This window comes from Myxocyprinus asiaticus, chromosome 6 (assembly GCF_019703515.2).
Source record: "Myxocyprinus asiaticus isolate MX2 ecotype Aquarium Trade chromosome 6, UBuf_Myxa_2, whole genome shotgun sequence".
Classification (NCBI taxonomy): Eukaryota; Metazoa; Chordata; class Actinopteri; order Cypriniformes; family Catostomidae; genus Myxocyprinus; species Myxocyprinus asiaticus.
In genome coordinates, this window is record NC_059349.1 from 37,151,503 (window position 1) to 37,178,743 (window position 27,241).

The following is a 27,241-nucleotide window of genomic DNA, read 5'->3' on the forward strand; positions in this document are numbered from 1 at the left end:
GTTATTGTAGAGTTGTAGGGTTGGCTGGAAAGACCAGGAACTCGGTCTTCACTAGGTTGAGATGTCTGCCAAGCAGCCCGAGATAAGAAAAGTCACCATGGTGTCATCAAGCTGGAAAGACACATAGAGCTGTGTGTCATTGGTATAGCAGTGGTAAGAGAATTAATGTGCTTGAATAATGGGTCCCAGTGATGTTGTATATATGGAGAAGAGAAGTGGGCCAAGCACTGAGCCCTGAGGTACCCCAGTAAGTAGCTGATGTAACTTGGACACCCTATCTCTCCAGGCTACCTTGAAAGACCTACATGAGAATTAGGACTTTAACCAGCCAAGCACATTTCCTGAGAGTAGAGAGGGTGGACTGGAGGATCTGATGGTTGACTGTGCCAAAGGCAGCAGATAGGTCCAGCAGAATAAGGATGGATGATCTGGAGCCAGCTCTCACCTGTCTCAGCGATTCGGTGACAGACAGCAGGGCAGTTTTTTTTTTCTTTTCTCCCCACTTTGGAATGCCCAATTCTCAATGCACTCTGAAGTCCTCGTGGTGGTGTAGTGACTCGCCTCAATCTGGGTGGCGGAGGACGAATTTCAGTTGCCTCCGCGTCTGAGACCGTCAACCTGCGCATCTTATCATGTGGCCCATTGAGCGTGTTACCGCGGAGATGTAGTGCACGTGGAGGCTTCACGCCATCCACCGCGGCATCCATGCACAACTCATCACGCGCCCCACCGAGAGCGAACCACATTATAGTGACCGCGAGGAGGTTACCCCATGTGACTCTACACTCCCTAGCAACCTGGCCAATTTGGTTGATTAGGAGACCTGGCTGGAGTCACTCAGCATGCCCTGGGATTCTAACTCGCGAACTCCAGGGGTGGTAGTCAGCGTCTTTACTCACTGAGCTACCCAGGCCCCCAGCAGGGCAGTCTTGGTGGAATGTCATCTTTTGAAGCCTGATGTGTGAATTATTCTTAAATTAAAATGTGTTTGTGTTTCATGACCCTTTAAGTGCCTTTGTTATTTCACTCATGAACAAAAAAAAATAGTGAGTAAAACACACAAAAAAATTTGTCAAAACGGTTCACGATTATCCTACTCAAATGCTTGTGACATCAGATAAAAAAAATTAGGTCATTGGTAATCCAAGAATAATCGAATTAGATTACCTAAAAACAGAAATCTAAGAGATTATGAAAATGATTACTATTTTAGTCATGTAATTTGTATTCAGTACTGGATTACAATTCAAAAGTAATCTACCCAGCACTGGTTGGGGACACATTAAGGTATGGATCTTTGAAAATAATTGATTAGGCAATCATGATATATCAATGACCATATGGGTTTTGGCCAATATTAAATTTTTTAAATGGCCTCAGATGTTGGATGTGGAATATCAGGATTTTTAGAATTCAAACGGTATACTATTTTTCTATGTCTGGTTACAAATGTGCTAAACAACTATCAATTTTTATGCCTGATTTTACTTGAAGCATCTAAAATTGTAGATTGTTACTCCTTATGGAAGAAAAAATGCATTCATGGTAGCTTGAAAAGTTCTGTGTATGTGTGTGTTTGTGTGAAAGAGAGTGTATGTGTTATTGATTACCTACATATTCCCTAGCTCTTAGCCATATAATTGACTTAAAGTCACATTCATCACTAAATAATTACAGTGTTAACGGGACAGTCACTCTGGACAGTCTGGACAGCTTTTGCCAAGGTTTTGAAATGGCTGTGCTTTCCATAGATATTTATGGTAATTTCAAAACAGAAAAAAAAAGTGTGTGTGTGTGTCTATATACATATATACACACACACAATTGTGGTGGGAAGAATAGCATCTCAGAAATCTATTCTGAGATGCGGGTTGGATCGATAACGATCAGCCACAACATTAAAACCACCTGCCTAATATTGTGTAGGTCCCCCTCATGCCGCCAAAACAGCGCCAACCCGCATCTCAGAATAGATTTCTGAGATGCTATTCTTCCCACCACAATTGTACAGAGTGGTTATCTGAGTTACCATAGACTTTGTCAGTTCGAACCAGTCTGGCCATTCTCTGTTGACCTCTCTCATCAACAAGGCGTTTCCATCCGCAGAACTGCCCCTCACTGGATGTCTTTTGTTTTTGGCACCATTCTGAGTAAATTCTAGAGCAGGGGTACACAATTAAAGTTCCAAGATATGAATATTAAAATAGAAGATCAACAGTTCGTTTTGAAGCTAAATGACAGCAGTCCAGTTTTTGTGTTGAAATATTTTGCATTCATTATATATGTATGGGACAAAGGAGGCCTTTTGCTGGATACAAATATGGGTGTTCAGTGGGATCCCCTGAGAGAATATTTATAAATATGTAAAAGTCTGAATGGACTATTTTTATATTTTCCTTAAAGTGTGAATCTACTAAGTTACAAACAAACAATTTACATAACAACAGTGAAACATTAAAATACTGTTTATTTAAATATAAATAGGCTTTCCTTACCACCCATGTCATGATGACATCTGTGATTAATTTTCACAAAATTAGAACAAAAATCTGTTTGTTTATTATGAAAGGCTCCTAACATGCTGATTAACGAAGCTAAATTTAGTTATTTTCCAAAGGCGGCACGTTAACTTGTTCTGACACAAACTTGTGTAACAGCTCTCCTTCACAATTTTTCAAATATCTGGTGTTCTCAGATCATTAATGTGCCTTTTACAGCATCTAAAGACATCCTCCCAGTCTGTAGAAAGACTTCCTTTGGTCTAATCCCTCCCTTTTTCTCTTCCCTCATAGCAGAAGCGTCTGCGGAGCGCTCTCCCAGACGGAGGAGCATATCGGGGCTGGGCAGCTCGGAGAAGAATATCTCCATGGATGGCCCCAACTCCTCACCCTTCAAAGTGCCTGTGAGTAACAGTTCCTGCACTCATATCAGCATTACACCAACTCATCACATCTGTCAGGCAACCACCAACCTTTCCCAGTCAGCAGTGCCAGTGCTCTTTGTCCTTCAGAAAGTCATTAGTTGATTTTTGGGCCTCAAAAATGTCTTCTTTTTTGTCCAAGTGCCATTAAAGCACCCTCAGCGTGTTTGCCTGCTCATCCCATCAATCATAAGCTCTGTCAAGAGACTTGTTAAGTAGTCAAACTGCTCTGATGTAGAAATAGACTAGAATTCCTGCTTGGGATAAATGCCCCACTTTAATTACTCTCCTGAGCCCCTGATTAGTGAAGCGCGGTCCTCCTCCGTTTATCGTCAGCCACTGATGGTCTTCCTTATGTCAGGCCAATCCCTATGTGTGGGGACAGAGGTCGATCAATCAGAGTTTGTTCAAAACTGAAATCGGCAGTTAATATATTACAGTAGTGCACTAAAGGCAAACAAGCTTTTAAAGTTTACCAAGCAACCTTTTCAGTTCTGCAGTAAAAATGTTGCTTGAACAACGAACAACGCTCTTTCCAACGCAAGTATTGAAAAAAAGACAGTCTGTACCTCTGAGATGCATTAGAAAATGTTTGATGATATTTTTAACCAGTCAGGAAGTAGGCCAAAGCAGATATTTATATCCCAAGCATTTCTGGGCATAGTTCTATCCATGATTAATTGTTACATATTTGTCACTCTGTCCAAAAATATCAAGACTGAACAAGCAAACTGATTGATCAGTCCAACCACTTGAATAAAAGACAAACCTGCTACTTTTGGTTGTTTTTTTTTTTTTTTTTTTTGTCTATTTTTTATTTTTTTGTTTCCTTGACCTGTTTATTCAACATTATGCCACAAATGCAATAGAGCTTAATTTGTATTGAACCCAGTAATTCCTGTAAGGAATGAATTGTCATCACATGATGTGTTTCACTCTACTGCCTTCCAAATGGAATGTGGACAGACTTCCTGTCCTCAGATCCTCTCTGACCTGTCTCATGCTTTTTTTTTTTTTTGTATTTTTCCTCTCTCTTTTTTGGCCAAACCTTGTCTTGATCCAGCTTTCCCCATATTACTGTCCAGTAACAATATAGAGTAAAAAAATATGATGAAGATCTGCTCCAAATTGAATAATTTATCACATGAATTTTCTTTATCTTGCTCTTTTTCTCTGCTAATGGCCCTTTTAGTATCCAAATGGTCACCTACTTATAAGCTATCACTGATCTGAATGGGGCAAATCCACTTAAAGTACTTTCCTTTCCCTATTTTTTTAGACAGCCCATTTCATTGCAGCATTAGATTCTAATGCATAGCCACTCAGGAAACCCTCTGTGATTACTACACTGCATGGCCATAAGGAAGTGTTCCAGGTTCTGTTATTTTCTTGTTTCCTCCTCCTTCCTCTTTTCTTTAGAGTTTTGAAGCCACAGTACATGTTAAACTTACAGTAAGCGTGTTATAATTAAGAAATAAGCCACAAGAGGCTGTACATTACAGTGCTTTTTACCACGGTTACGGGATGTTCTGAGGCACGATGCAAAGTGTAATAAAGTTAAAGACACTTTATAAATAATTACATGTATTATTGATGATAATTAAGCCATTCTTCTGCCAAGTAATATAATGTAGTTTATAAGCCGTACTGTTGGTGATACAGTAGATACAACGTCTTTGAATGTGGCTCATCCAATCTCAGAATCAGAGATCCGACACATGTTAGACATAAAGTCTCTTTCACACGTGCAGCCTTTTTCAGAAAATGAACGGCAATTATCAGTTTAGAAGTCGTGTGTGAATACGACCTGTTTGAAAATACCAGTACATTTCACACTGGCTATTTCCCTGGATGAGTAGTTGTAACATTACCTGAAAAGTTCAGTTTTGACACTATGTGAACAGACTCGTAAGATTAATTGTTTGAGCATGTATGAGGTCAGGACGCGCTGACGTAAAACTTAGATGTTTCAGTTACACTTAAGTAAAAAAAAAAAAAAAAATGATCAAACTGGACAGATAGTGAAATTATTCAATTTAGTCTTAGGATATAAAAATGTTTTTATATAAAGAGCCGACTAGCCATGATTTTCACAGGCAGCGGAATTACCCATTATGCTTTGCACCTTCTTCCAATACGGATGCTACAGACTTCTGTTTCGCAGCTTAGTCTTATTACCAAGCACTGAAATATCACTAACAACAGTCAAGAATGGCGGAACAGTCTGTCATTACTTAATTTAAATCCCTTTCTCACTAAAGGCTGCATATCGACAAACGGTTTGATGGCAATCCTCGAATGGATAAGTACACAATCACTCACATTTACATAGTAAAATGACTCACCTGGGACCAGTTGCACCAGCTAACGTAAGTTACAACTTAGCCTAGTTGTGGTGTAAATGAGCACTAAGTCACAATTTGCGCACTACTAAATGTTTGAGCTTTGCACCATTAAACTTAGGTAGAACGTAACTACGTATAAACTAAATATTTACGGTTGGAATAAAAAAGCAGACTGATTAAATCAATGAGCTCAAGTTTTGCATGACAGACTTCAATCCTTAAGACATACAGTACATGATGATGTTGACTTTTACACATTTATATTTATAAGAGAGAACATTATGTAAAACACGTACCTCTTAGCTGCTCTTCAGCATGAAACCGATCTAACGGTGCACTTTTAGGGTGCATCTTCTGGTGTCAAGTTTCAACCCATAGAAAATAGTTTGAATATTAAAATGAATAAATGTCAATTCTTCCAGCCTGTTGTATTAGTGTTTATTTATTGCCCCTTATTAATTTTAGATACAGTTCCTGAATAATATTATTTATATAGGCTAAACATACTATTGATTAAATCTACTTTATTACGTATCGTATTTCAATGGGTATATCACTTTTTTTTTACAGCTGACAGTTATGAGAGAAAACAAGGTTGGAACATTAACTGTTACAAAATAAAACTGAAATGCACAGCATTTTAACACTTTGGTGTTCAAATTTAAAGGCTGCTTATTGAATCAATATAGGTAAACATCATATTACTCGAATATGCATTACTTTACGGAGAGTTTACAACCTACTAGCCAAGGCTGAGTTCGGAATTGGCAGAAATAGAATGAGTAGCATGGTAGTATGCATAGACACATATGGCAGAAGTAGTAAGAGTAGTATGGGTAGTATGCCATTCCAAACTTAGCCAAAGTCTTGCCTTAAGAACAGGTGGTGCAACCAAATTAAGCACTGACTTAGTTGCAAACTAACTACTAGTTACTAAGCCCTTAGTGTTAACTTTACGTCCCAACTTAAGTGAGATCTTACGCACAACTGGTGCAACCCAACCCTACGCTGTGTGTGTGTGTGTGTGTGTGTCTGAGAGAGTGGAGACACAGACAAACAGCACGCATAGAGAGAGAATCCATGTATATGATGCGCTAGATTTCATCAGGTTTCTTGTTGAGTACTTCAATATGAAAACAGACAAATCACTGACTTGTAGGGAATTTGGAAATCCTGACCAGATGCTTTTTAAGGTTCGAAAAAGAAGACATGTCCATGAAAAGAGGTTGTATGGTCACCATAGGTTCCATTTAAAAAAATCTTCAGATTTGAGGGATCTATCCTTACATTATTTCTGCATTAACAAGTGCTGACTTCTCACACAGATTGCTGAGAAAACTCCGTCACATACACTCATAGCACGACATGAGATTAAAGATTCGTAAAAAAAAATGTAGGAGCTTGGTTTAAATGTTTTTCATCTTTATTTATCTGCCAAAATGACGGACAGCATTTGGAATTTTCTGTCGGCAAGTGACGGAGAATATGGTTAATACAACCTCTGCTTATTCATACAGCAGCTGGTGTGACTCAATGTTATCATTGTAACATTCATTTACAAGTAGTTTTTAAGCCACCTATAGTTGTTATAACACCCTCTAACGGTTTTGAGACTCGGAACAGAGTAGCAGCAACATCAACGGGAGCGCTCCCATACATCCATGTTTGTTTACATCTGTCATGCGTCTCTTAGAATGGGGACGATATGAAGAAATTTGTCTACTGATAAAATAACTAACTACATCTCAAGAGTTTAATGGCATTTTGGTGCTGATGTGTGAATGGTGGCAAAATGGAAAGAGATGGAAAGCCAGCGCATTTGTGAATAGCAGATGTGGTACATTTACCAGTAAAGGCAATCCAACAATTTTACTGCAATTTACCAGGTTTCATACGTGAAAGTGGCTATAGAATATATCAAATAGTTAAGATTCATATCCGTTTTCTTTATTAAATATATTTATTAATAATTTATTGAGCTGTTCCACCTACTAACCTAGAATGAACTAATAACACTCTAACATTGGTTTTGAATGAATAAGGCAATGCTGAATAGGCTGAGAGTAATTTTTCCTTCATTCCTGTTTTGAAAATAACACCCTTGTAAGAACAACTCATGCTGACCTAGAGCCAGATATTACTCACATAAAAATACGCAGGTGGCCTTTTGCACTCGCCGACTTATTGGTTACTTATTAATATTTTATTTTCCTTTTAAGTCATTGAGCAAGCACTGACTGTGCTACATGCAGAAGGTTAACTATTTAGATGGCATTTTATTACTCTGTGCAAGTGCATTTTCAAGTCCAAGATCGACCGATATGTCTGTCGAAAACGGTCTGAAAAGTCTTTGTGAAGTTACAGTCTGCTTCACTGTGATGGTGGTGTTTTCTTTGTGATACGTTCAGGTTTTGGAGTCTTCATGCATAATTTATCATCACTTTTTAGTCATATGCAGACACTTAATCTTGAGTAAGCTTGAGTCATGCAGTGCACAGTCGCACACCAACATGCTCAGTTTGTCATTCACCGACTCGCTAAGAACACGAGTTACTTAAAGCAATACACCTGACTTTCTCTCCTTTTCTACCTCACAGGGTTTTTTAAGTAAACGACTGAAAGGATCCATCAAAAGGACGAAGAGTCAGACAAAGCTTGACCGCAACACAAGCTTTAGACTACCATCACTGCGACCAACAGAAAATGACAGGTACAGCTTTTGCTGGTTTGTTTCTCATAAGTTTACACGGAGTGAAGTTTAACTGAACTTAATACCACATTCATTTTCCCTCAATCATTGTGACTCTGTGTCTCCACCCAGATTTCAACTGTGAAAGAATATTTACCTTTCTAATAATCAGTTTAAAACAAGTTGTTTGACATTGTGATGATATTACACTGGTTAAATAGATTTTTTTTTAATTGATTAGACCCCTGACTTTTTTATAGTTGATAGTTACTGGTGATTAGGTATTTTTTCTTCAATATTGAGTTACCAACACTAATTATTGACAGAAATATGAGCCAGGCGATTAATCAGTCAATATATGGCCATTTCAATTGACAAGTCCTCTTGGCCAATTAACACAAGTTTTATTCCACCTAATGTTGATTCACAAATGTGCCAACTGCACTGTCAATGGATAGTTCATTTTTCTGTTTCTGAATATTTTTGGGGGGTTATTTATTTATTTGGTCTGTAAATATTGTAAATTAAGTATACAATAAGTGTTATTTTAAATTCAGAAATAGAGCTCAACAATGCCTGCCCACCTTTTAAGCCATCTGAGATCAGAAGTATTTCTCCCATTCATTTCTTCCATAGAGATTTAATAAAATCCTTCATAAAAGAGTTTTAGTACATGAATCAAACCAACCAGGTGAATCACAACATTAAAACTTTGAGTTGAAGCAATTAAGTATTTGAAAATCTGACAAAATGTACAAGACTGTGTACTTACCGTCTTTTTATTGAGGACTCAAACTACAATCTTATGAAGCACCTCGAATGACGTAATCAAATTAAACACAATGAAAATATATAAAACTATTGATTTAAAGTTGTTTATTGTAAGTATAGAAACAATATATTTACATTTTATTGCAAAATATTCAGATTTTGAAAATATACAAGTAGTTTCAAAGTGTAAGAAGACCGACTCAATCGTGTCATTCCTAGTATATCATGAGAGTGGGCGGTCGCTTCAGAGCTTGTTTGGCACGCATTGTTGGCTGCGATTTATCTGATTGGTGGATCCTTCTCTGGTGGAGTATGGATAATGTAGTTATTCACCAGGAATTCTGCTATTAAATTTGATTTTTAAGAAATGGAGTTGAAATGACACAGACCGATTGCTTTAATAGAGGCATATATCACTGATTAACATCTCAGAGCTCATGCTAGGTCTGTCTTTAAATTAATGGGATTTTTACTTCTGGAATCAGACTGTTCCGCTCTGTTTTGTATGCATCTTATTACCTATCATTATAGCCTACACTCACCGACCACTTTATTAGGTACACCTGTACACCTACTTATTCATGTAATTATCTAATTAGCCAAAGCTTGGCAGGAGTGCAGTGAATAAAATCATTCAGATACGGGTCAGGAGCTTCCTTTAATGTTCATATCAACCATCAGAATAGGGAAAAAATTTGATTTTTTGTGCCAGATGGGCTGGTTTGAGTATTTCTGTAACTGCTGATCTCCTGGGATTTTCACGCACAACAGTTTCTAGAGTTTATTCAGGATGATTTTATGCATTGCACTGCTGCCGCACGATTGGGTGATAAGATAATCGCAAGAATATGTAGGTGTACAAGTGTACCTTATAAAGTGGTCGGTGAGTGTATATCTAAATTATATTGACGATTGGCCACCCTGCTCTCTAGATATCTCATCATCAGATTTACACAACACAATTTACAAAACTAATATGTAATTATGTGTATATTAGTTTTGTAAATTGTGTTGTGTAAATCTGATGTTTATTGTAGATTGGTATATGTCACTGTCATGACTGCAATGTTGCTCAGAACTGCACCCAAGACTTTCACCCACTGTTGCACTTGTGTATATGGTTGAGTGACAATAAAGTGATTTGATTGGTTTGATCTTTATCAGCATCTGCCATAAAAAAAATAAAATAAAAAAATATATATAACGGTCGACCGACCATTGATTTGTCCAACTGTCACAGTGTAAGTAAAGGATTTGTGTATGACTTGCATGACAAGGCTAGTCTTCTTTTAAATTCATGACTGTGTCTTATGGAGAGCAGCTGATTGGAAAATATGCTGTGCTGTTACCTGGCACACCATGAGATCTGTTTTTAAAATACATTTTAAACTCTCTGGCTGAACTGTTCAGGCAGTCTGTCCCTAATGAAGTTCCTGAGTAAAAGCTGCAATTTAAACTGCACCTACAAAACCAGTCAAAATTTTGGACACACATGACTGAATGTATGTTTCTTGATCTCATGATCCTAAAGACCTTCTGATCTAAAAGGCTTATTCTTAAATACTTGAAATTAGTATGAAATTAAGTATTAATTTCTTTACAAATCTAAAGTTAATTAAAAAAATTAATAAATGGATCAGTTGGACCAATAGTGAAGGAAAAGCGGTCAACAAGCCTTCAATACTGTTTAAAAAGCATCCCATGTGACACCTCAAGAAGTTGGTTGAGAGAATGCCCAGAATGTGCAAAGCTGTAATCTCAAGAAAGGTCTTGAAGAAGCTAAATTAAAGTGAGTTTTGATTTGCTTCAATTATTTCATAATTTAGATGACTTTACTATTATTCTAACATAAAAAAGAGAGTGTGTCCAAACTTTTAACTGGTAGTGTAAATAAACCAAAGTCGGTCTATAATGATCAGAGCAACCCCAGATCATACAAAGCTCAGACTGCTCTTTATCTTAAGACCAGTAATTTACTGCCCTCTAATGGAGAGCACTGTCTGTCCAATGTCATCCATCCCTTGAATCATCACAAGAAGACAATGATGTGGACAGTGATTTTTTTATTTTATTTTATTTTTTCTCTGTTTTCTTTTGATTTGTTAGATTTACTCTTGATTTAAATGTATGCCATGTCACAACTGGGTGTGCAACTCCTGTAAATCTTGCTTTAGCTGAAGGATTATTGGTTAAGCAGGGCTGTTAATATAATTAGGGAAAGGCACTCTTGCTTTATTACTGTAAAAGCAATGTCTCACAGGCCTGAGGGGTGAATTAGGACTGGTTACTTGTGATGACAAACCAGGAGTTGTATCTCCACCCCTTATGTTTGTGTTTAAGACTGGATGAGATTTTATGTTTTTCTCTAGTTCCTGGTAGAGCATTGTGCTGGAAACACCAAAGTCACGGTTTCAATGCACAGGGAACACATACTGAAAGGAATAGCTTGAATGCAGTGGATAAAAGTATCTGCCAAATCTATTAATGTAAATGTAAATGGATGGGGACTGTGAGCTCTGGCTTTGGTTGTGTGCTGTTGCAATATATACTGCTGTACTCTAATGGCTACATCTGCTGTGGTTAAACTACAGATGAGATAGATGCACTCGATAAAGATGGTTATTCCTAAAATGCTGATTTCTCACATTGCTTCATGTGGATTGAGTGCATCTGTTTATTTGGATGTAAAATTGAGCTCTAGCTTATACAGTAATGCTTGGAAGGTGTGTGTGCGTGCTTGTGCGCACGTGATAGTGCCGCTGTGATCATGATGGAGGAACACATGCCATTCTGACTGAGATGAATTACAGCTCTCAGTGGATATCTCTCACTGCGTTCACACATTCACTCATCATTGGACGTGTGTGTGTGTGTGTGTGTTTAAAAGAGTAGTTCACCAATAATGATTTGTCATTTTCTTGTTACTGTCACTCAAAACGTGTTTTTTTCTTCTGTGGAGCTCAAAAGGAGAGGATGGTTATCACAACTGTGAAGTTCTAACAAGAACAACAAGTATGATAAAAGTATATTTTTAAGTAAGTATACCTTTTTTTTTTTTTTTTTACTTTTAATTACTCTTCTAAAGCTTTGTGTGAGGTAAACACTAGAGTTTTAAGTCATTATTCTCTGAAAATCTCGCCTTGCGCATTAGTTCTAAGAAACTGCACACACACTTACTGACTCTTTTCTTCCTTTTGGTAGAGTTGGGTGTAATCTGATCACAAATTTGAGTAAATAAGTGGAAAAGTGTTAAAAAATATATAAAAACTAGTGTAAAAGTAGTGTAATGCATTACAATTTAAACTTGTGTAATCACATTAGTTACTGAATTTCAATTAATGTAATTACTTTTAAGTACATAATTTTCTAAAATGACACATTTCTAAAGTAATAATTGTTCAGAATACATTTAAAACATCAAGTATGATCATATGTACAGGTTGAAGTCATTAAAACTAATTTTTTAATCACTCCACAGATTTAATATTAGAAAATTATAGTTTTGGCGAGTCATTTAGGACATCTATTTTTTGCATGACATGAGTAATTTTTCGAACAATTGTTTACAGACAGATTATTTCACTTTTAATTGACTATATTGCAATTATATGTCAGAATTTTACATACACCAAGTTAACTGTGCCTTTAAGCAGCTTGGAAAATTCCAGAAAATGATATCAAGCCTTTAGACAATTAGCCAATTAGCTTCTGATAGGAGGTGTACCTGTGGATGTATTTTAAGGCCTACCTTCAAACTCAGTGCCTCTTTGCTTGACATCATGGGAAAATCAAAAGAAATCAGCCAAGACCTCAGAAAAACAATTGTGGACCTCCACAAGTCTGGTTCATCCTTGGGAGCAATTTCCAAACGCCTGAAGGTACCAGTATAAACACCATGGGACCACACAGCCATCATACCGCTCTGGAAGGAGATGCATTCTGTCTCTTAGAGATGAACGTAATTTGGTGTGAAGTGCAAATCAATCCCAGAACAACAGCTTGAGGAAACAGGTATACAAGTATCTATATCCACAGTAAAATGAGTCCTATATCGACATAACCTGAAAGGCCGCTCAGCAAGGAAGAAGCCACTGCTCCAAAACCACCATAAAAAAGCCAGACTACAGTTTGCAAGTGCACATGGGTACAAAGATCTTACTTTTTGGAGAAATGTCCTCTGGTCTAATGAAACAAAAATTGAACTGTTTGGCCATAATGACTATCGTTATGTGTTTGGAGGAAAAAGGGTGAGGCTTGCAAGCCAAAGAACACCATCTCAACTGTGAAGCATGGGGGTGGCAGCATCATGTTGTAAGGGTGCTTTGCTGCAGGAGGGACTGGTGCACTTCACAAAATAGGTGGCATCATGAGGAAGGAAAATTATGTGGATATATTGAAGCAACATCTCAAGACATCAGCCAGGAAGATGAAGCTCGGTCAAATGGGTCTTCCAAATGGACAATGACCCCAAGCATACCTCCAATGTTGTGGCAAAATGGCTTAAGGACAACAAAGTCAAGGTATTGGAGTGGCCATCACAAAAGCCCTGACCTCAATCCGATAGAAAATTTGTGGACAGAACTAAAAAAGCGTGTGCGAGCATGGAGGCCTACAAACCTGACTCAGTTACACCAGTTCTGTCTGGAGGAATGGGCCAAAATTCCAGCTACTTATTGTGAGAAGCTTGTGGAAGGCTACCCAAAGCATTTGACCCAAGTTAAACAATTTAAAGACAATGCTACCAAATACTAACAAAGTGTATGTAAACTTCTGACCCACTGGGAATGTGATGAAATAAATAAAAGCTGAAATAAATCATTCTCTGTACTATTATTCTGACATTTCACATTCTTAAAATAAAGTAGTGTTCCTAACTGACCTAAGACAGGGAATGTTTTCTACGATTAAATGTCAGGAATTGTGAAAAACTGAGTTTAATTTGTATGTAAACTTCTGACTTCAACTGTACATCTGTGTGTGAGGGGAGAAGGGACAACAACAATGAACTTGGAGGAAATGTAGACATTATTTTGAATTGAGCGGAACGACAAAAACCTACTTGTGAAAAGTATTTTAGAAAGTAACTTAAAAGTAAATTTTGAAGTGTAAAGTGATGTGATTCTTTTTTCATGGAATAGTCAGTATATAATCTGATTAAAATTTTTGAGAAGTAATTGGTAATTTATAGCTGATTACTATTTTTGAATAACTTGCCCAACACTGCCTGATGGTGATTCTAAAGTGTCCTTCCATTTATTATAGAAGCTATGAGTACAACATCTCTGCATAGGAGAGCCAAGACCATCCAGTTAACTGAACTTCTCTCTGGATAAGGGCAGTTTTCTTCTTTCTTAGCTTAAAGCTAAAGTATGTGACTTTTTTAGTGTTAAAATACTGAATAGCTTAATATGCAGACAACTATAAGCCATTCATAGGTTAATTTTCTCGAAAACTGTGGTACTGCAGTCCATGTTGTGCCTGTTGAGTCTCAGTGGAATGATCAGATTTCCAGCATTTTGTGGAAGAGCTGTGTCCGGATACGGGCTGACTGTGCACTGATATGCTGAGCTCTCTGAGTCAGCGCAGGTGAAACGTATCGAAAGCTGGAAGTGAGCCTTCTATCCTTCTCAGTTTCTGCATCAGCTGTCCTATTCAGTGTAATTCACTTCTATAAAAAGGAGAGGGAAAGAGATACAGGTAGGATGCATGGATGATTAGATGGATGCAGTGTCAGAAATTAAGGGGGGCTTGTGGCAAAGAAGCCTTTGAAAGTGACACACATGCCCCCAAAATTCAAAATGTGATTGCAAAAATGCCCCGGTAATGAATTCCTTAATTTCTTTTTTATTTAAAACATCTGATATACTATAGCTCATTATATTCTATTGTAGGTCCTCCTTATTGTTGTAAAAAAAATTGTGTTGATTATTTAATTAAGAGACAATGTATTTTAAATTCATTCAATTAAGCATGAAAGGATGACACTGCATATTTTTTATATGGACTCCCCTTAATGGAAAGTTCCCCTTAATGGAATTTTTTTTTATGGATGGATGAATTAGATAAATAATTTGTAAAACACTCTTGTATTGCAGTGTAGCTAATGTATTGTACATGTACTGTTGAAGTATCTATTGTTAGCTATATGTAGGGTAGGATTTAATTTTTCAGACCTCAAAGTCTACTGCGATGCGATTTCGATTTGATTCAGGGGCCTGCGATTGATAATTCAATATTATGTGCCTATTTCACACAATGAATTACATTTACCATGTCACAAATGCAACCAAAATATAATTTGAATGTTTTGAGCTCTCTGAAAAGTGTAAATCCAGTATTCACATTGAGACATCCACAACAAAATAAGGTACAGAAACATAAATAATATAAAAATAAAGTCACATACGGTACATGTGATCAGCAATCGTTTAATGACAGCTCATTGCATTGACACTACAGTGACGATTTGTTATCTCTAAAACAGTCAAACATGTCTTTCAATCAAAAATACTTAGATACCCATGACTTATTTCTGACAGCAGAGTATGTGCTATCCGTGTTTTTTTTCTTGGCTACAACTTCCACAGTTGTATTTAAAAATTCTGTTACAGTGTGCTGTGATGAATGTTAGTAAGTGTGTTGATGTGGTGATGTGAAAGTCTTGTCATTGATGTTGGGGCAGGCCAGGTATTTTCTCTTTCCCTCATCAGTACAGTTCAGAATTTCGGGGTTGTTTAGCCATTTGACATGGTTGATTTGCTCCATAGCACTTTAAAATAGAAAATTCTCATGTAGAATCCAAATAGGTCTCATACGGCACAATATCGAGAGAAGCATGATTTAATCTCGCATGTGAGTCGCTCTGTGCTATCCAGTCACCGGAGCTCGCAGCCCTGTTGACGCATGCGCATGCATAGAGTAGAGTGCAATTTAATCACTCCACACAAATCCGTGTCCCACATGAGAAGCATATTTAGTGCTTATAAAACGAGACAAATATCATAAGGTTGCTACATAACCTGACGGAAATTCATACGGATGTGGCTGGCATGAGAATAAAGGACAAGGTGCATCTAAAGAAAATATATACAGTACTGTGCAAAAGTTTTAGCCACTTGTGGAAAAATTTTGCATAGTGAGGATGTCTTCAAAAAATAATGGCATAAATAGTTTTCATTTATCAGTTAATGTCATACAAAGTCCAGTAAACATAAAAAAGCTAAATCAATATTTGGTGTGACCACCTTTGCCTTTAAAACAGCCCCAATTCTCCTAGCTACACCTGGACACGGTTTTTCTTGGTTGTTGGCAGATAGGATGTTCCAAGCTTCTTGGAGAATTCACCACAGTTCAACTATCTATTTAGGCTGTCTCAGTTGCTTCTGTCTCTTTATGTAATCTCAGACTGACACGATGTTCAGTGGGGGGGCTCTGTGGGGGCCATGACATCTGTTGCAGACTGCCCTGTTCTTCTATTCTAATCTTTTCTATTTGCAAAAGTAATATTTGGGAGTCTAACATTTATATTTCCTATTGACACCCTAAAGCTGAAGATAAATAACCATCTTAAGACAAATGCTTTTTTGAAACATCTTATGTGCCTAAGACTTTTGCACAGTACTGTACATCGATGTTTACACATTGCATCAATGACATTGCATTGTTGCTGATTTGATCCATGCATTAATCCAGATTGATGGATCGTTACAACCCTAATATATATATATATATATATATATATATATATATATATATACAGGTGCATCTCAATAAATTAGAATGTCGTGGAAAAGTTCATTTATTTCAGTAATTCAACTCAAATTGTGAAACTCATGTATTAAATAAATTCAATGCACAAAGACTGAAGTAGTTTAAGTCTTTGGTTCTTTTAATTGTGATGATTTAGGCTCACATTTAACAAAAACCCACCAATTCACTATCTCAAAAAATTAGAATATGGTGACATGCCAATCAGCTAATCAACTCAAAACACCTGCAAAGGTTTCCTGAGCCTTCAAAATGGTCTCTCAGTTTGGTTCACTAGGCTACACAATCATGGGGAAGACTGCTGATCTGACAGTTGTCCAGAAGACAATAATTGACACCCTTCACAAGGAGGGTAAGCCGCAAACATTCATTGCCAAAGAAGCTGGCTGTTCACAGAGTGCTGTATCCAAGCATGTTAACAGAAAGTTGAGTGGAAGGAAAAAGTGTGGAAGAAAAAGATGCACAACCAACCGAGAGAACCGCAGCCTTATGATTGTCAAGCAAAATTGATTCAAGAATTTGGGTGAACTTCACAAGGAATGGACTGAGGCTGGGGTCAAGGCATCAAGAACCACCACACACAGACGTGTCCAGGAATTTGGCTACAGTTGTCATATTCCTCTTGTTAAGCCACTCCTGAACCACAGACAACGTCAGAGGCGTCTTACCTGGGCTAAGGAGAAGAAGAACTGGACTGTTGCCCAGTGGTCCAAAGTCCTCTTTTCAGATGAGAGCAAGTTTTGTATTTCATTTGAAAACCAAGGTCCTAGAGTCTGGAGGAAGGGTGGAGAAGCTCATAGCCCAGTTGCTTGAAGTCCAGTGTTAAATTTCCACAGTCTGTGATGATTTGGGGTGCAATGTCATCTGCTGGTGTTGGTCCATTGTGTTTTTTGAAAACCAAAGTCACTGCACCCGTTTACCAAGAAATTTTGGAGCACTTCATGCTTCCTTCTGCTGACCAGCTTTTTAAAGATGCTGATTTCATTTTCCAGCAGGATTTGGCACCTGCCCACACTGCCAAAAGCACCAAAAGTTGGTTAAATGACCATGGTGTTGGTGTGGTTGACTGGCCAGCAAACTCACCAGACCTGAACCCCATAGAGAATCTATGGGGTATTGTCAAGAGGAAAATGAGAAACAAGAGACCAAAAAATGCAGATGAGCTGAAGGCCACTGTCAAAGAAACCTGGGCTTCCATACCACCTCGGCAGTGCCACAAACTGATCACCTCCATGCCACGCCAAATTGAGGCAGTAATTAAAGCAAAAGGAGCCCCTACCAAGTATTGAGTACATATACAGTAAATGAACATACTTTCCAGAAGGCCAACAATTCACTAAAAATGTTTTATGTCTTATGATGTATTCTAATTTTTTGAGATAGTGAATTGGTGGGTTTTTGTTAAATGTGAGCCAAAATCATCACAATTAAAAGAACCAAAGACTTAAACTACTTCAGTCTGTGTGCATTGAATTTATTTAATACACGAGTTTCACAATTTGAGTTGAATTACTGAAATAAATGAACTTTTCCACGACATTCTAATTTATTGAGATGCACCTGTATATACACACAGTTTTTATATAATATTTTTTTGTTTGTTTTTTTGTTTTTGTTTTTATATAACATATAATACCAAAGTATTATTATCATAATGCTAATTTTGCAACATACAAATGGAGGCTAAAGAGTAGACATGCACAGAAGACATGTTGCTAAACATACAGAAGACATATTTGTGTCACTGGATGTTCCTGACCAACTTGCTTTCCGACAGATTTGAAACTTGTGTAGGTTTATTCTCTTTGTGCAAGCATCCATTATAGATGGTATTACAACACGCTTGCTGTCTAGACAGAACATGCAGAATGCAGAATTTATCATGAATAAACAAAACTAACCATGTGAGAAATGTCAAGGTGTGGATGTTGTGCAAGTGTGGCAGCAGGGCAGGTGTAAGGCGTGTGTCTGTGTGTTGAAGTGTTTGAGATGTTTGTGTAGTCAGCTCATCCCCCGCTCCTCAGCTCCTCCATAGGGCTGTCTCTATGGTAACGTTCTCATGGGAATTTTGAATTGGCCAGTCTTCTTTCTTGTTTATCCCCATCAAGTTCGACCTTCCTGCCCTCCTCTACAACCTCACCTGAGCTACGGCAGAGCAGTGCTACACCTGCAATGAAGAATGATGTGAAACAACATTATACCTGTTTAAGTCGCCTTTTGTCTTCAGGGGATGTAATAATATACTAATATGCTCTGGGGATACTCCTTCAGTTGGATCTTTAGTTGTTTTTCGTAGGTATAAACTCTTTGGAGACAGATTCTGGAATGTATTTTTTTTACTGTTGTTGAACAAAAATGTTGCTTTAACTAAGCTAAGAAGTATTTAAGGAATATTGGGTATTCTTACGGAATCCTTAGTTAATTTTCTTGACTGAAACCATCTCGCTCTGTTTTTGCTGCCTCCTAGTGGCCGTACTTTGTATTCATCTCTTGGTTTTTCTCTTTGCCGAAATGAGTTCATAGCAAAACATGTCCATGTAAGAATTTAATTAGATTTGTATATTGAATCTCTTTCAGCAGAGGCAAAACTATATTTTATTAATTATGGTTGAAATCTCTTGCGGCTGAGGACATGGTGGACCCAGTAAGGAAAACAAATATCAGAATCGTAGCAGAGGATGTAATTATAATTAAATGATGCTGATCTGTCTTAATCCAGTGTCTCAGTCTTGGGTAATTGAGTTAAAGTTGCATAAACATTTGCTGTTTGTATGTGTGTGTGTTTTGTAGGTCACGAGGCCTGCCCAAACTGAAAGAATCCTGTTCCCATGAGTCTTTGTTGAGTCCAGGCAGCGCTGTTGAAGCTCTCGATCTGAGTATGGAGGAGGACATCTACATCAAACCCCTACACAGCAGCTTACTAGGACAGGACTTCTGCTTTGAGGTACAATGTCCAACTTAACCTTTTGGTGTTAATTTCAGTGGAGTCTGCAATGGGGTGCAAGGGGGTCAGTGAATAATTTTGAGAAAAAAGTAAAAAAGAAAAAATAATACTTTCTTTAATGAGGAAAAAATTATGCACCTTTAAGATTACAGTTGAGTATCGATACAGTTTTGTCAAAGGTTAAAGCACACTGAATTTTTTTTTTTCTTTTTTTTTTGTGAATTTTAAAGCTGAAGTATGTAACTTTTTCAGTGTTAAAATACTTTCTTCTATGCAGAGCGCTGACAACTATAAGTAAGCCATTCATAGGTTAATTTTCTCGAAAACTGTAAACACTGTCTCTGTTTCACTTAAAAAATTCCTTTGTTTGTTTTGATCGACTCGATTTGACCCGCCCCAACAACGTTACTCAACCAGTGGTGCGAGTTGGAGGCGGGACGGTCTGACTGTTTGAACAACTGCAGACAAGGGAGTATTCATGTATGTTTTGAAAACTTTTTTTTTTTACTCCCAATTTGGAATGCCCAATTCCCAATGTGTGTAGTGATTCGCCTCAGTCTGGGTGGTGGAGGACGAATCCCAGTTGCCTCCGCGTCTGAGACCATCAACCCACGCATCTTATCACGTGGCTTGTTGAGCGCGTTGCCACAGAGACATAGAGGTTTCACACCACCCACCGCGGCAACCACGCTCAACTCACCACGTGCCCCACCGAGAACGAACCACATTATAGCAACCACAAGGAGTTTACCCCATGTGACTCTACCTTCCCTAGCAACTGGGCCAATTTGGTTGCTTAGGAGACCTGGCTGGAGACACTCAGCACACCCTGGGATTTGAACTAGCGAGCTAGCGAACTCCAGGGGTGGTAGCCAGCGTCTTTTACCACTGAGCTACCCAGGTCCCCGAAAACATTGTTAATTTTTGCAATTCTGTTGGTGGTGCTAGTGGCGCAGAAATTACATACTTCAGTTAACATTGTGTAAAATAATTGTTCATTTAATTTGAGCAAGTTTACATAATCACATTCACTGTCATTAAATTATATTATGTGTATACTTTATTTGCATTATCTTGGCCATCGATGATTCCTCTTTAAATATTGTTTTCAGTTTCAGCCTTTAAAAAACATAAATTAACCACTAGTTATAATGCTAGAGGGTCAGATGTTCCGGTGGAATTTCATTCGACATTGTACGACACTAATTCCAAAAGACACACACAGAATATACGTATGAATATGAAATTATTAACATTCATAGTCGAGGAAGTTACGATGTTCAATTTAATCTTAACGTTTCTCCATGGGTTTCACTTACTACCAATGACCAATTTTTCCTTAGCATTATCAATATTTATTTTATATATATATATATATATATTATGCAATCAGTTATGTCCAAGATATTTCTTAAATCTTCAAATCAGAACTTCTAGCACAAATAACATTTTCCATCTTATGCACTTACAAAAGAAGAAAACTTCCATTTTATTAGATATCAGAGCATCTGAGTAAAACTGTTTACAACGGTTGCTTAGTTCTGCCTCCTTAGTGGATTTAAAAATCTACCTACCTTAATATTGGTTGATGGTTGATCAAGGTTACACTGAAGAAGTTGCCCGCATCCTCCACCATAAAGCTGTAGGGGGTAACAGCTGTAAATATGAATATTGAGGAATAAAAACTCAGACTCAAGTGCAATCAATTGAGAGAGAGTTTACTGATTGTTCTCTGCAGTTCCAATAAGCATCACAAGTCAATTGGATCCAGTAGTTCAGAAATACAGAAAAAAAAGAAGGCCCCATTCAAAAACATTCACAAGCAATTATAGTTATATTCAAATTGAATTAGAGATGTCACAGTACAACACTTTCTAAGATTCTGATAGGGCACTTACCTCAAACATCTTAGCACTTTATAAATATGGTTTGTTTCCACCTTTGTGCAAACAATAATTAGTTAGCCATAACATTAATCAGTTTCCATCATTGGTTGTGCAGATGTAACAGCGTACAGGCACCATAAACAATCCAAACATTAAATGAATTAGACATTGCAACAGGTAGGCGCTATCTCCTGTAGGATGGGAGGCCTTCTCGTTAATCTCGATGGAATGTGGGGCCTCCACATCTGTGAAAAACAAGACCGAATAAGGAGAAAAACAAAGCACATACAAGGCCAAACGCAGCACATAGTCACCTAATATGACAATAAAATCACAAAGAAACTCAGAAGTTTCAACTCAGTGATTATGAGGTAGATATGTTGCATGCAATGGTTACTTTTATGAACCATATAAAAACATGGATAATTATAAAATCATAACTAAAATCTTTCTCTCTTTCAATTAATAATGATTGCATTAACATAGAATTAAATGGTTATAGAATTGTTGATTATATAACAATTATAACAGACAGATATGTTTGTGAATAAATGCAGTACAATATAAATGCATATTCTCCGGGAAACGGGCTAAATGAATGATCACTGCCGTTGCATTCCTGGCATGGGGCCAGACCCTCAGTCACCCCCTCAGATTGCATACATGTTACTTGCACCTTATTGTAAAAGGAAAATAGAAGAATAAATGAGGATGATAAAAGATTAGATATAACTTGTAAGAGTAAAAGGGAATTGAAAATTAAATCCTTCACTACACCCTATTTAGACCGGTGTGGGGATCTAAAATCAAACCCTTCAGATGCAATAATCCATGTAACACAGAGGAGAAAACGGGGCGCACAGTAAAATGCACGCAGTTTAATTGCAACAAAAATAGAAAGCGGATGCGTTGAAATGCTGAAAACAGAAAGATAAGCAATGCTAAAAAGGCTAGCAGGCTACAAACACAGACTCGAGCTAGGCACCAGCAGCCTAGGACTTGTCCCTCCTTTTCTTGAAAAAAAAAGCAAACATCTGGATTACAGTTAGGCACTTACAATGGAGATGAATAGGGCCAATCTGTAAACATTAAAATACTGTTTCAAAAGTTTAACTCCAAGATGTAAACCGTATGTCTGTAAACATGATTTTAGAGTGATAACATCGCTTGCTAACCTTTTCTGTGTAAACTTTGTCCAATTTTACAACTTCATTGCCATGACGACGTAACGTCATAAACCCTAAAACGATCATAAAAAGGCAAACTTTACAGCTCACATGATACACAAGTCTTCACAGAGGAATTAATGTATGTGCTTTTATAAATTATAAACTTCATTTTTCTGCCTTTTTTAAACCCTCCAAAAATGGACCCCCATTCACTTCCATTATAAGTAGGGCTTCACAATTAATCGTATTTTAACCACGATCGCGGTTTCTGCCTCTCACGGTTAATTAAGCATAACCATCTACTGTATTAGTGAGCTAACAGACAGAAATGATAAGCCAGGTAAAGTAGCAAATTGTTGTTTATTTACATTATTTGGCTGTGTGTACGGATGACAGACCAAATGACAAGCTTTTTCGAAGTCCATTTTCACCTCAACTGACCTGTAATACAGAAACAATTCCCAAATGACATCATAATCGTGATTTACATTTATGCTTTTGGCAGATACTTTTATCCAAAGCGACTTATAGTGCACTTATTACAGGGACAATACCCCCAAAGCAACCTGGAGTGAAGTGCCTTGCTCAAGGACACAATGGTGGTGGCTATGAGAATCGAACCAGCCACCTTCTGCTTACCAGTTCTGTGCTTTCGCCCACAACGCCATCACCACTCCATCGTGATTATCATTTTAACAGTTATCGTGCAACCCTAATTTACTAACCCTTAGTAGGTGCCTCACTGTAACCCAAATTTTATTTTTACTTTTTTTAAGAAAAGGAGGTACAAGTCGAAATTAAGTTTTGTGGTAATCAACATTATGCCACAAATGGTGTTGATTAAGCTTAACTTGTATTGAACCCGGAATATTCCTTTCAGTGATGACAATGTTACATACTGAGTATGTGTAAAGATGAGACCTTATTTTATTTTTTCTCTTATACATTTTTTTTATGGTATTACCATAAAAATATATCATGGAAAAATTGAATGTACCATTATAGTCATACAATTCTATGAACCATGATCATACCATACAGTACCACTTAAATACCAAAGTATATGAAAATGCAAATCAGATGGTACCATGGTCTATATCACCATCATCATGGTTTAACAATCTGTCACCATATCTAAGCCATGGTACCGCTACAGTACTTTGTTTAAGGGTTCAATTGTGTGCATGCTCTATACTTAAGGTTAAATGAAATTATGTAAATTGCAGTATTCCTCCCCATCTTCATGCAGGTGGCATACTCGGGTGGAAGTAAGTGTTTTAGCTGTTCCTCGGCAGCTGAACGAGACAAATGGATGGAGAACCTCAAGAGAACTGTGCAGCCTAATAAGGTGACTGAATGTCAGATATTTCTTTTTTTTTATTTGCATCAGTCTAAAAGACAAACTCATAGGAATGTATGCTTGATTTATACTTAAAATGAGCTGCTATAGTTAATCATTCCCATTCCATCGCCAGGACAACTGTCGGCGGGCTGAAAATGTCCTTCGCCTATGGATCATCGAAGCCAAAGACCTTCCCCCGAAAAAGAAGTATTTCTGTGAGTTGTGTCTGGATGATGTGCTGTACGCCCGCACCACCAGCAAAACCCGCTCCGACTGCCTGTTCTGGGGTGAGCACTTTGAGTTCTCCAGCCTTCCTTCAGTCAAGAGCATCACTGTGCACATCTACCGTGATGCGGATAAGAAGAAGAAAAAGGACAAGAACAACTATGTAGGTCTGGTCAATATCCCAGTGCAGGGAGTGATGGGAAGGCAGTTTGTGGAGAAGTGGTATCCGGTCAGCACCCCTACCACCAGCAAAATCAAAGGTGGAGGGCCCTCCATCCGCATCAAATCACGCTTTCAAACAATGTCCATCCTCCCCATGGAGCAGTACAAGGAGTTTGCAGAGTTTGTGACCAATAACTATACCATGTTGTGCTCTGTGTTGGAGCCTGTCATCAGCGTGAAGAACAAAGAGGAGATGGCGAGTGCCCTGGTTCACATACTGCAAAGCACAGGAAGGGCAAAGGTACAATGCCAGTTAATTCACAAGAAATTCACTCAAAAATGAAAATTATATTGTCTTTACTGGGCCTAATGTTGTTCCAAACCCAGTGATGTTCAATATGATTTTCTTTCTTCTGTGGAACACAAAATGAGATGACGCACAGCATTAGGAATTAACAGCCTCAGTCACCATTTGCTTTCATTGTATTAAAAAAGGTGCATTCTGTACATATTTTGTGTTCTGTGGGACAAAGAAAGTCATATGGGTTTAAAACAACCTGAGAGTGAATAAATGTTGACACCATTTTCATTTTTGTTTGAACTATTCCTTTAAACTGTCCATTAATCATTTGTGTTTGCTTTAAGAGTTGTGCATCAGTGGAATGTTGGAAATTGCAGAACTTTAAGTTCAGTATTTTTTTGCTGTAGTGTTTGAAGTTTACTAGTTGACTAAAACTTGGTCTAAACTGTCTCAATCAGGACTTCCTGACAGATCTGGTGATGTCAGAGGTAGATCGCTGTGCTGACCATGACGTACTGATCTTTAGAGAGAACACGCTAGCCACCAAAGCCATAGAAGAATACCTCAAACTGGTGGGACAGAAGTACCTACATGATGCACTAGGTAAATAAAATATTTACTCTGGCATATAAGCATATTACAATAAATATTCAAAATTTATCCAGAACCGTATCCATTTTTAAGAGTACTTGAACTTGAAGGAATATTCAGGGTTCAGTACAAGTTAAGCTCAATCGACAGCATTTGTTGCATAACTTTGATTACCACAAAAAATAATTTAAACTTTTCTTAAAATCGGTTTCATTTATTTTGACCATGACACAGATATTCAACAACCATTTTAAAACAGGCTGCTGATGGTAGTAAATCCAAAAAGAATAATTTTTCAGACATTTACCTTTCTTACTACTTTTAAACTGCTAGAAGAATCGTTCATGGAATCGTTAAGAAATCAGAAATCATTAAAGCTAAAAAAAATATTTTTTTTTGCATTGATCAATAGACCCGCCCCAAACTCAACATTTGTTGAGTCAATGTTACTGTGTCTGCTGGAAGGGACGCTCAAAACAAACAGGAATGTTAATGCCACAGAGAGACCCTAAAAAAAGTTACACACTTCAGCTTTAAGTAGAATCTGAATCAGAATTGTTTCATTCCTTACATTTTCCATGGCTACTAATTAAGACTAAATAAACTTACTGTAAATGTGTTCTCTGGTTTGTAGGAGAGTTTATTAAAGCGCTGTATGAGTCAGATGAGAATTGTGAAGTGGATCCATCTAAGTGCACCAACAGTGAGCTGCCAGAACACCAGAGTAACCTGAAGATGTGCTGTGAGCTGGCTTTCTGCAAGATTATCAACTCTTACTGGTAAATACATTAGCAAACTTTTTACACACCCAGAACAACACATCATCCTTCACTATCCTTTTTGTTCTTAGTTTTTATTCCTATGCAAGTGTGCTCATGTTTGCAATTGCTTCAGTTCCATCCTAACTTCCTACTGTGCTCTGGTCAGTGTGTTTCCCCGGGAGCTGAAGGACGTGTTCGCATCATGGAAGCAGCAGTGTCATGCTCGAGGAAAGCAGGACATCAGTCAGCGTCTGATTAGCGCATCGCTCTTTCTGCGTTTCCTGTGTCCTGCCATCATGTCCCCATCGCTCTTCAGTCTCATGCAGGAATATCCAGACGACCGCACATCACGAACACTCACCCTCATCGCCAAAGTCATCCAGAATCTAGCTAACTTTGCCAAGTATGTATGGACCGAACAAAATGTTTAAAGTGTACCACATCACTTGCAAAATATGAAATTTCAAGTGTTTTGGGATTGGAATGAAAAGCTGTATTGAAGTTTTTATTTATTTATTTATTTTTTATAATGTTTGTCATTTACAGTGTGGTTCAAATTGGTCTACATTGAACATCTGGGATTTGAAATTGAACTTAAACCTGGAAATAAATAGCATTTTAGGATTAAACAAACCATATGATGTAAAATGAGTAAGAAATATTTAAGATTCTGTGCTATTTTTAGGTCACTAATTGTAAATTTGTGACATTGACCATGGTAGCTCCTTTGTACAGAATCCTTGCTTCCATTGAAGCACACAAGATGATCTTTGGAACATTCTCAAATCATACTGGGATAACATGGATCAAACTTGTGGAGTCATTTTGTCATTAAAGCAAAAGGGGGACATACTAAATACTCAAAGTTTGAAATTCATGTAAATTTTTTAGCTTAACCTTTCACTCAAGGTGTTATGCTGATAAGTGATAATATTATTTTAAATTTTTGTTTTTATTAAATTAGAACAGCTAAATTTTGAACCAAAAGTAGAATTGAAGCAAGTGGACCGTTAAACCCCACTGTAACAGTCTTCTCCCTACATACTTTATATGCTCTTGTTTTTTCAAACATTGTCAACTTTAGTGTCTGTCTTGCTCAGAGCACTTTCAGTTCTTCAGAATTTCTCACGGATTTCTCATTCTGTTTCTTCAGATTCGGGAACAAAGAGGAGTACATGGCCTTCATGAATGACTTTCTGGAGCACGAGTGGGCTGGTATGACTCGTTTCCTACTGGAGATCTCGAATCTCGAGACCATCTCGAACACCCCAGGCTTTGAGGGCTACATCGACTTGGGCCGTGAGCTGTCGGTTCTTCATTCGCTATTGTGGGAAGTGGTCTCTCAACTGGACAAGGTACTGAAATCCC

General features: G+C 37.6%; 1 protein-coding gene across 10 annotated transcripts in view; it reads left to right on the forward strand.

Moving 5' to 3' along the window:
• Positions 1 to 27,241, forward strand: part of LOC127442210 (ras GTPase-activating protein nGAP-like) — a 111,813-nt gene that overhangs the window by 73,473 nt on the left and 11,099 nt on the right. For 6 of the 10 annotated variants that reach the window (XM_051700065.1, XM_051700060.1, XM_051700062.1 and 3 more), the window contains 9 exons: positions 2,793 to 2,902; positions 7,863 to 7,975; positions 19,283 to 19,436; positions 23,741 to 23,839; positions 23,967 to 24,521; positions 24,980 to 25,124; positions 25,747 to 25,891; positions 26,040 to 26,276; positions 27,027 to 27,228. In XM_051700065.1, coding sequence (XP_051556025.1) covers positions 2,793 to 2,902; positions 7,863 to 7,975; positions 19,283 to 19,436; positions 23,741 to 23,839; positions 23,967 to 24,521; positions 24,980 to 25,124; positions 25,747 to 25,891; positions 26,040 to 26,276; positions 27,027 to 27,228 — 1,760 coding nt within the window. The remainder of the gene's footprint in view (positions 1 to 2,792; positions 2,903 to 7,862; positions 7,976 to 19,282; positions 19,437 to 23,740; positions 23,840 to 23,966; positions 24,522 to 24,979; positions 25,125 to 25,746; positions 25,892 to 26,039; positions 26,277 to 27,026; positions 27,229 to 27,241) is intronic. The other 4 variants (XM_051700061.1, XM_051700063.1, XM_051700069.1 and 1 more) reach the window with 1 other exon arrangement.